The 9,862-nt window shown below is 68.2% G+C and overlaps 1 protein-coding gene across 1 annotated transcript in view; it reads right to left on the minus strand.

Moving 5' to 3' along the window:
* Nucleotides 1–8,720, minus strand: part of cand1 (cullin-associated and neddylation-dissociated 1) — a 43,845-nt gene extending 35,125 nt beyond the window's left edge. Inside the window, exon 1 of the mRNA XM_080191138.1 lies at nucleotides 8,436–8,720. Within this exon, the coding sequence (XP_080047264.1) occupies nucleotides 8,436–8,503 (68 nt within the window). The 5' untranslated portion in view covers nucleotides 8,504–8,720. The remainder of the gene's footprint in view (nucleotides 1–8,435) is intronic.
* Between the last annotated feature and the right edge of the window lie 1,142 nt (nucleotides 8,721–9,862).

Consider the following 9,862-nt stretch of genomic DNA (forward strand, 5'->3'; position numbering starts at 1 on the left):
GGGAAAAGGGGGGAAGGGGGCGTGGAAAAGGGGGAAAGGGGAGCGTGGAAAAGGGGGGAAGGGGGCGTGGAAAAGGGGGAAGGGGGCGTGGAAAAGGGGGAAGGGGGCGTGGAAAAGGGGGGAAGGGGGCGTGGAAAAGGGGGGAAGGGGGCGTGGAAAAGGGGGGAAGGGGGCGTGGAAAAGGGGGGAAGGGGGCGTGGAAAGGGGGGAAGGGGGCGTGGAAAAGGGGGGAAGGGGGCGTGGAAAAGGGGGGAAGGGGATGCGGGAGGGAGAGGGGTGGGAGCGGGCAGGGAGGGGGCGGGAGAGAGGGGTGGGAGCGGGCAGGAGAGAGGGGTGGGGGCGGGCAGAGAGAGGGTGGGGGCGGGCAGAGAGAGGGGTGGGGCGGGAGAGAGAGGGGTGGGGGCGGGGGAGAGAGAGGGGTGGGGGCGGGGAGAGAGAGGGTGGGGGCGGGGAGAGAGAGGGTGGGGGCGGGGAGAGAGAGGGGTGGGGGCGGGGCAGAGAGAGGGGTGGGGCGGGGCAGAGAGAGGGGTGGGGGCGGGCAGAGAGAGGGGTGGGGGCGGGCAGAGAGAGGGGTGGGGCGGGCAGAGAGAGGGGTGGGGGCGGGCAGAGAGAGGGGTGGGGGGGGGCAGAGAGAGGGGTGGGGGCGGGCAGAGAGAGGGGTGGGGGCGGGCAGAGAGAGGGGTGGGGGCGGGCAGAGAGAGGGGTGGGGGCGGGCAGAGAGAGGGGTGGGGGCGGGCAGAGAGAGGGGTGGGGGCGGGCAGAGAGAGGGGGGGGGCGGGCAGAGAGAGGGGTGGGGGCGGGCAGAGAGAGGGGTGGGCGGGCAGAGAGAGGGGTGGGAGCGGGCAGAGAGAGGGTGGGGGGGCAGAGAGAGGGGTGGGAGCGGGGAGAGAGAGGGGTGGGAGCGGGGAGAGAGGGGTGGGAGCGGGGAGAGAGAGGGGTGGGAGCGGGGAGAGAGAGGAGTGGGTGGGTAGTGGGGTGGGGGGGGTGGGTGGGGGAGTGGGTAGGGGGTGGAGGATAGGGGTAGGAGGGTGGGTGGGGGTAGGAGGGTAGGTGGGTGGGGGGTAGGAGGGTAGGTGGGTGGGGGGGTGGGGAGGGTAGGTGGGTGGGGGGTAGGAGGGTAGGTGGGTGGGGGTAGGAGGGTAGGTGGGTGGGGGGGTGGGAGGGTAGGTGGGTGGGTGGGGGGTGGGAGGGTAGGTGGGTGGGGGGGTGGGAGGGTAGGTGGGTGGGGGGGTGGGAGGGTAGGTGGGTGGGGGGGGTAGGGGGGGGTGGGGGGTAGGGTGGGGGGTAGGGAGGGGGTGGGGGGGGTAGGGTGGGGGGCTAGGGAGGGGGGTGGGGGGTGGGTGGGTAGGGAGGGGGTGGGGGGGCTAGTGGGGTGGGAAGGTAGGGGTGTAGGGGGGTGGTAGGGGGCGGGGGGTAGGGGGTGGTAGGGGGCGGGGGGTAGGGGGTGGTAGGGGGCGGGGGGTAGGGGGTGGATGGGGGGTAGGAGAGTGGGGTGGGGGTGTAGGAGGGGGGTAGGAGGGGGGGTGGGGGGTAGGGATGAGAGAGGTGGGTGGGAGGGGGGAGAGAGGGGGGTGGAAGATGGGAGGGGGGGTGGAAGGTGGGAAGGGGGCGTGGAAGGCGGAAGGGGGGATGGAAGGCGGAAGGGGGGATGGAAGGCGGAAGGGGGGATGGAAGGCGGAAGGGGGGATGGAAGGCGGAAGGGGGGATGGAAGGGCGGAAGGGGGATGGAAGGCGGAAGGGGGGATGGAAGGCGGAAGGGGGATGGAAGGCGGAAGGGGGGATGGAAGGCGGAAGGGGGGATGGAAGGCGGAAGGGGGGGATGGAAGGCGGAAGGGGGGGATGGAAGGCGGAAGGGGGGATGGAAGGCGGAAGGGGGGGATGGAAGGCGGAAGGGGGGGATGGAAGGCGGAAGGGGGGGATGGAAGACGGAAGGGGGGGATGGAAGGCGGGAGGGGGGTGCAAGTGTGGGGAGGGGTGCAAGTGTGGGGAGGGGTGCAAGTGTGGGGAGGGGTGCAAGTGTGGGGAGGGTGCAAGTGTGGGGAGGGGTGCAAGTGTGGGGGAGGGTGCAAGTGTGGGAGGGGTGCAAGTGTGGGGAGGGGGTGCAAGTGTGGGGGAGGGGGTGCAAGTGTGGGGAGGGGGTGCAAGTGTGGGGAGGGGGTGCAAGTGTGGGGAGGGGGTGCAAGTGTGGGGAGGGGGTGCAAGTGTGGGGAGGGGGTGCAAGTGTGGGGAGGGGGTGCAAGTGTGGGAGGGGGTGCAAGTGTGGGGAGGGGGTGCAAGTGTGGGGAGGGGGTGCAAGTGTGGGGAGGGGTGCAAGTGTGGGGAGGGGGTGCAAGTGTGGGGAGGGGGTGCAAGTGTGGGGAGGGGGTGCAAGTGTGGGGAGGGGGTGCAAGTGTGGGGAGGGGGTGCAAGTGTGGGGAGGGGGTGCAAGTGTGGGGAAGGGGTGCAAGTGTGGGGAAGGGGTGCAAGTGTGGGGAAGGGGTGCAAGTGTGGGAAGGGGTGCAAGTGTGGGGAGGGGGGTGCAAGTGTGGGGAGGGGGGTGCAAGTGTGGGAGGGGGGTGCAAGTGTGGGGAGGGGGGTTGCAAGTGTGGGGGAGGGGGGTGCAAGTGTGGGGAGGGGGGTGCAAGTGTGGGGAGGGGGGTGCAAGTGTGGGGAGTGGGGTGCAAGTGTGGGGAGGGGGGGGTGCAAGTGTGGGGAGGGGGGTGCAAGTGTGGGGAGGGGGGTGCAAGTGTGGGGGAGGGGGTGCAAGTGTGGGGAGGGGGGTGCAAGTGTGGGGAGGGGGGTGCATATGTGTGGGGAGGGGGGTGCATATGTGTGGGGAGGGAGGGTGCATGTGTCGGGGGGGAGGGAGGGTGCAAGTGTCGGGGGGAGGGAGGGTGCATGTGTCGGGGGGGAGGGAGGGTGCATGTGTCGGGGGGGAGGGATGGGGGGAGGGTGCATGTGTCGGGGGGGAGGGAGGGTGCATGTGTCGGGGGGGAGGGAGGGTGCATGTGTCGGGGGGGAGGGAGGGTGCATGTGTCGGGGGGAGGGAGGGTGCATGTGTCGGGGGGGAGGGGGGTGCAAGTGTCGGGGGGAGGGGGGTGCAAGTGTCGGGGGGAGGGGGGTGCAAGTGTCGGGGGGAGGGGGGTGCAAGTGTCGGGGGGAGGGGGGTGCAAGTGTCGGGGGGAGGGGGGTGCAAGTGTCGGGGGGGAGGGGGATGGAAGTGTCTGGGAGGGGGGGATGGAAGTGTCGGGGGAGGGGGGATGGAAGTGTCAGGGGGAGGGGGGATGGAAGTGTCGGGGGGAGGGGGTTGGAAGTGTTGGGGGGGAGGGGGTTGGAAGTGTGGGGGGGGAGGGGGTTGGAAGTGTGGGGGGGGTGGAAGTGTTGCGGGGGGTGGAAGTGTTGCGGGGGGTGGAAGTGTTGCGGGGGGTGGAAGTGTTGCGGGGGGTGGAAGTGTTGCGGGGGGTGGAAGTGTTGCGGGGGGTGGAAGTGTCGGGGGGAGGGGTGGAAGTGTGTGGGGGTGGGGGTGTGCAAGTGTGGGGGGGAGGGGGGTGAAAGTGTAGGGGGGACGGGGGAGGGGGCGTGGAAGTGTGGGGGGAGGGGGCGTGGAAGTGTCGGGGGGAGGGGGGATGGAAGTGTCGGGGGGGGTGGAAGTGTGGGGGAGATGGGGGGTGGAAGTGTCGGGGGGGTGGAAGGGGGGAGTGGAAGTGTCCGGGGGGAGGGGGTTGGAAGTGTGGGGGGGGAGGGGTGGAAGGTGGGGGGGTAGAGGGGGAAGTGTTGCGGGGGGGTGGAAGTGTGGGGGGGGTGGAAGGGGGGCGGAAGTGTCGCGGGGGGTGGAAGTGTGGGGGGGGTGGAAGGGGGGCGGAAGTGTCGCGGGGGGTGGAAGTGTGTGGGGGTGGGGTTGTGCAAGTGTGGGGGGGGGTGAAAGTGTAGGGGGGACGGGGGAGGGGGCGTGGAAGTGTGGGGGGGAGGGGGCGTGGAAGTGTTGGGGGGCGGGGGGGTGTGGAAATGTGGGGGGAGGGGGGTGCAAGTGTGGGGGGGAGTGGGGTGCAAGTGTGGGGGGGAGTGGGGTGCAAGTGTGGGGGGAGTGGGGTGCAAGTGTGGGGGGGAGTGGGGTGCAAGTGTGGGGGGGGAGGGATGTGGAAGTGTGGGGGGGGAGGGAGGTGGAAGTGTCGGGGGGAGGGGGGTGGAAGGGTCGGGGGATGGGGGGTGGAAGGGTCAGGGCGAGGGGGGGTGGAAGTGTCGGGGGGAGGGGGGTGGAAGTGTCGGGGGGATGGAAGTGTCGGGGGGAGGGGGGATGGAAGTGTCAGGGGGAGGGGGGGGTGGAAGTGTCGGGGGGGGTGGAAGGGGGGAGTGGAAGTGTCCGGGGGGAGGGGGTTGGAAGTGTGGGGGGGGGGGGAGGGGTGGAAGTGTGGGGGGAGGGGTGGAAGTGTGGTGGGGGAAGGGTGGACGTGTGGGGGGGGAGGGGTGGAAGTGTGGGGGGGGAGGGGTGGAAGTGTGGGGGGGGAGGGGTGGAAGTGTGGGGGGGTTGGAAGGGGGGCGGAAGTGTCGGGGGGGGAGGAAGTGTCGCGGGGAGGGGTGGAAGTGTGTGGGGGTGGGGGTGAGCGAGTGTGGGGGGGAGGGGGGAGGGGGGTGAAAGTGTAGGGGGAGGGGGTGTGGAAGTGTAGGGGGGAGGGGGTGTGGAAGTGTGCGGGGAGGGGGTGTGGAAGTGTTGGGGGGCGGGGGGTGTGGAAGTGTGGGGGGGGAGGGGGGGTGCAAGTGTGGGGGGGAGGGAGGTGGAAGTGTGGGGGAGGAGGGGGGTGGAAGTGTCGGGGGGAGGGGGGTGGAAGTGTCGGGGGGAGGGGGTGGAAGTGTCGTGGGAGGGGGGTGGAAGTGTCGGGGGGAGGGGGGTGGAAGTGTCGGGGGGGAGGGGGTGGAAGTGTCGGGGGGAGGGGGGTGGAAGTGTCGGGGGGAGGGGGTGGAAGTGTCGGGGGGAGGGGGGTGGAAGTGTCGGGGGGAGGGGGGTGGAAGTGTCGGGGGGAGGGAGTGGAAGTGTCGGGGGGAGGGGGGGTGGAAGTGTCGGGGGGAGGGGGGTGGAAGGGTCGGGGGGTGGAAGTGTCGGGGGGGGTGGGGGGTGGAAGTGTGGGGGGTGGAAGTGTGGGGGTGGAAGTGTGGGGGGTGTGGAAGGGGGGAGTGGAAGTGTCCGGGGGGAGGGGGTTGGAAGTGTGGGGGGGGGAGGGGTGGAAGTGTGGGGGGGGAGGGGTGGAAGTGTGGGGGGGGGAGGGGTGGAAGTGTGGGGGGGGGAGGGGTGGAAGTGTGGGGGGGGGGAGGGTGGAAGTGTGGGGGGGGAGGGGTGGAAGTGTGGGGGGAGGGTGGAAGTGTGGGGGGGGAGGGGTGGAAGTGTGGGGGGGGAGGGGTGGAAGTGTGGGGGGGGAGGGGTGGAAGTGTGGGGGGGAGGGGTGGAAGTGTGGGGGGGGAGGGGTGGAAGTGTGGGGGGGGAGGGGTGGAAGTGTGGGGGGGGAGGGGTGGAAGTGTGGGGGGGGAGGGGTGGAAGTGTTGCGGGGGGTGGAAGTGTTGGGGGGGAGGGGGGGTGGAAGTGTGGGGGGGAGGGGGGTGGAAGTGTGGGGGGGAGGGGGGTGGAAGTGTGGGGGGGGCTGGGGGGTGTGGAAGTGTGGGGGGCGGGGGGCGGGGGTGTGGAAGTGGGGGGGCTGGGGGGTGTGGAAGTGTGGGGGGGCGGGGGGGTGTGGAAGTGTTGGGGGGGGCGGGGGGTGGAAGTGTCGGGGGGGTGGAAGGGGGGAGTGGAAGTGTCCGGGGGGAGGGGGTTGGAAGTGTGGGGGGGGAGGGGTGGAAGTGTCGCGGGGGGTGGAAGTGTCGGGGGGAGGGGTGGAAGTGTGTGGGGGTGGGGGTGTGCAAGTGTGGGGGGGAGGGGGGTGAAAGTGTAGGGGGGACGGGGGAGGGGGGCGTGGAAGTGTGGGGGGGAGGGGGCGTGGAAGTGTCGGGGGGAGGGGGATGGAAGTGTCGGGGGGGGTGGAAGGGGGAGTGGAAGTGTCCGGGGGGAGGGGGTTGGAAGTGTGGGGGGGAGGGGTGGAAGTGTGGGGGGTGGAAGGGGGCGCAAGTGTCGCGGGGGGTGGAAGTGTGGGGGGGGTGGAAGTGTGTGGGGGTGGGGTTGTGCAAGTGTGGGGGGGAGGGGGGGTGAAAGTGTAGGGGGGACGGGGGAGGGGGCGTGGAAGTGTGGGGGGGAGGGGGCGTGGAAGTGTTGGGGGGCGGGGGGGTGTGGAAATGTGGGGGGAGGGGGGTGCAAGTGTGGGGGGGAGTGGGGGTGCAAGTGTGGGGGGGAGGGAGGTGGAAGTGTGGGGGGGGGAGGGAGGTGGAAGTGTCGGGGGGGAGGGGGTGGAAGGGTCGGGGGAAGGGGGGTGGAAGTGTCGGGGGGAGGGGGGGTGGAAGGGTCAGGGGGAGGGGGGATGGAAGTGTCGGGGGAGGGGGGGTGGAAGTGTGGGGGGGGAGGGTTGGAAGTGTGGGGGGGGGGAGGGGTGGAAGTGTGGGGGGGAGGTGGAAGTGTGGGGGGGGAGGGAGGTGGAAGTGTCGGGGGGAGGGGGTGGAAGGGTCGGGGGAAGGGGGGTGGAAGGGTCGGGGGAAGGGGGGTGGAAGGGTCAGGGGGAGGGGGGATGGAAGTGTCGGGGGGAGGGGGGTGGAAGTGTCGGGGGGTGGAAGGGGGGAGTGGAAGTGTCCGGGGGGAGGGGGTGGAAGTGTGGGGGGGAGGGTTGGAAGTGTGGGGGGGGAGGGGTGGAAGTGTGGGGGGAGGGGTGGAAGTGTGGGGGGGAGGGGTGGAAGTGTGGGGGGGGAGGGGTGGAAGTGTGGGGGGGGAGGGGTGGAAGTGTGGGGGGGGTGGAGGGGGGCGGAAGTGTCGGGGGGGGAGGAAGTGTCGCGGGGGAGGGGTGGAAGTGTGTGGGGGTGGGGGTGTGCGAGTGTGGGGGGGAGGCGGGGAGGGGGGTGAAAGTGTAGGGGGGACGGGGGAGGGGGCGTGGAAGTGTGGGGGGGAGGGGGCGTGGAAGTGTGGGGGGAGGGGGCGTGGAAGTGTGGGGGGGAGGGGGCGTGGAAGTGTGGGGGGAGGGGGTGTGGAAGTGTTGGGGGGCGGGGGGGTGTGGAAGTGTGTGGGGAGGGGGGAGGGGGGTGCAAGTGTGGGGGGAGTGGGGGTGCAAGTGTGGGGGGGAGGGGGGTGCAAGTGTGGGGGGGGAGGGGGGTGGAAGTGTCGGGGGGAGGGGGGTGGAAGTGTCGGGGGGAGGGGGTGGAAGTGTCGGGGGGAGGGGGGTGGAAGGGTCGGGGGGGTGGAAGTGTGGGGGGGGTGGGGGGTGGAAGTGTGGGCGGTGGAAGTGTGGGGGGTGTGGAAGGGGGGAGTGGAAGTGTCCGGGGGGAGGGGGTTGGAAGTGTGGGGGGGGAGGGGTGGAAGTGTGGGGGGGAGGGGTGGAAGTGTGCGGGGGGAGGGGGGGTGGAAGTGTGGGGGGGAGGGGGTGTGGAAGTGTGGGGGGGAGGGGGTGTGGAAGTGTTGGGGGGCGGGGGGGTGTGGAAGTGTGTGGGGAGGGGGGAGGGGGGTGCAAGTGTGGGGGGGAGTGGGGGTGCAAGTGTGGGGGGGAGGGGGGGTGCAGTGTGGGGGGGGAGGGGGGTGCAAGTGTGGGGGGGGAGGGGGTGCAAGTGTGGGGGGGGAGGGGGGTGGAAGTGTCGGGGGGAGGGGGGTGGAAGTGTCGGGGGGAGGGGGGGTGGAAGTGTCGGGGGGAGGGGGGTGGAAGGGTCGGGGGGGTGGAAGTGTGTGGGGGGGTGGGGGGTGGAAGTGGTGGGCGGTGGAAGTGTGGGGGGTGTGGAAGGGGGAGTGGAAGTGTCCGGGGGGAGGGGGTTGGAAGTGTGGGGGGGAGGGGTGGAAGTGTGGGGGGGAGGGGTGGAAGTGGGGGGGAGGGGTGGAAGTGTTGCGGGGTGGAAGTGTTGGGGGGGGAGGGGGGTGGAAGTGTGGGGGGGAGGGGTGGAAGTGTGGGGGGGGGAGGGGTGGAAGTGTTGCGGGGGGTGGAAGTGTTGGGGGGGGGAGGGGGGTGGAAGTGTGGGGGGGAGGGGGGGTGGAAGTGTGGGGGGGCAGGGGGGGTGGAAGTGTGGGGGGGGCGGGGGGTGGAAGTGTGGGGGGGCGGGGGGGGTGGAAGTGTTGGGGGGAGGGGGGGTGGAAGTGTGGGGGGCGGGGGTGTGGAAGTGTCGGGGGGGAGGGGGGTGGAAGTGTCGGGGGGGAGGGGGGGTGGAAGTGTCGAGGGGGAGGGGGGTTGGAAGTGTAGGGGGAGGGAGCGGGAGGGGGGGGAGGTGGTGAGAGAGCGAGAGAAGCGGTGTCACTGGAAAGGACATTTGCAACCAGGGTCCCGGGCATGAACTTCAATGGGATGGTGAACCGCCTTCCTCCGCGGGGTATCTGCAGACAGACAAAGCGGAGGAGGGGGAAGGGGAGTTACCTGAAGTCCTTGTCGCTGGAAGTCATCTTCTCCAGCAGGTTGGAGATGTGGTAGGAGGCGCTCGCCATCTTGCGGCCTTCACTCCCGCTCGCCCGCCGCCGGCTGGCCGCCCCGCTCCTTGTTGCTGTTCCTCCTCCGCGGCTCCCTCACTCTCTGCCCGCACCCTGTCTCACCGTGAAGAGGAGGAGGAGGAGGCGGCGGCCTGCAGCAGCAGCTGTGCACTGGGCCGGCCCGCGGCTGCCTGGGGGTCGGGGTGCGATGCCAGGCCGCCCCGCCGCCGCTGTGTGTCTCCCAGCAGCTGGCAGCCACTCCCACCCCCCGCTCAGAGTTCACCGCAGCTGCGCAGTCTGCGCCACACCAGTGCCCCTCAATGCTGACTAGTTGGTCATTGGCCATATTGAGGGCAAAGTGGGATAAATAAACTTGTACTGCACCAGTCAAGGAAGCAACATAAACTACACCCCCTGCGGGGATTGAACCAGCAACAGTTAACCCTCAGTTTGTCCTCTAAACCAGCCAGCTATCTAACTGAGCTAAACCAGCCCTCGTAACTATACCTTAACTTACACAAATCCCATTCACTTATCACTTCTGTGGTTGCTGACCTGCATTTGCTCCCAGTCAGGCAATGTCCTGATTTTAAAAATATTACCATCCTTGTTTCAAATGGAAGCAAATTACTGCAGACACTGGAATCTGAAACCAAAAGAGAAATTGCTGGAAAATCTCAGCAGGTTTGGCAACATCTGTAAGGAGAGAAAAGGACTGATGTTTTGAGTCCAGATGACCCAAAGGGCCCTTTCACTCCTTACAGATGCTGCCTGTGCTTATATAAAATCCTGCCATATCCTAGTCTCTTCCTATCTTTGCAATTTCCGCCTGCCCCACTTTTCCAGGTATCTGCACTCGTCTAATACTGTAATCTCACAACACCAGATTAAAGTCCAGCAGGTTTATTTGGAATCAGGAGCCGCGCTGACCAGAGGAAGGAGCAGCGCTCCAAAAACTCGTGATTTCTCACTGTGGCCATCCCAATCCAACACTGGCATTTCCACAACTGGCCTCTTACTGAGCCTTCAGTTGCCTTGGACCTGAACTTTGGAATTTATTTTCCACACTTCTCTGCCTTTCTACCTTACATTCCTTTTTTAAGGCACTCCCTTAAACCTAATCCTTTGACCAAGGTTTTGGTCATTTGAGCTAATATCTTCTTATGTAGTTCAGTGACACATTTCGTTTTATGATGCTCCTGTGAAGCATCTTGGGATTTTTTTTCTGTAAAGGGTGGTAAATAAATATAATCTGTTATTCAAAAGAAACTAATACAACAAAGCCAAGCAATATGACAACTGATAATTAATTACACAGTTCACCCACGTCGATTTATGGGTACCAACACTAATTCCAATAATGTAATGTAAGTTTCT

Source organism: Carcharhinus amblyrhynchos, chromosome 6, assembly GCF_965287045.1.
Source record: "Carcharhinus amblyrhynchos chromosome 6, sCarAmb.v2.hapA, whole genome shotgun sequence".
Classification (NCBI taxonomy): domain Eukaryota; kingdom Metazoa; phylum Chordata; class Chondrichthyes; order Carcharhiniformes; family Carcharhinidae; genus Carcharhinus; species Carcharhinus amblyrhynchos.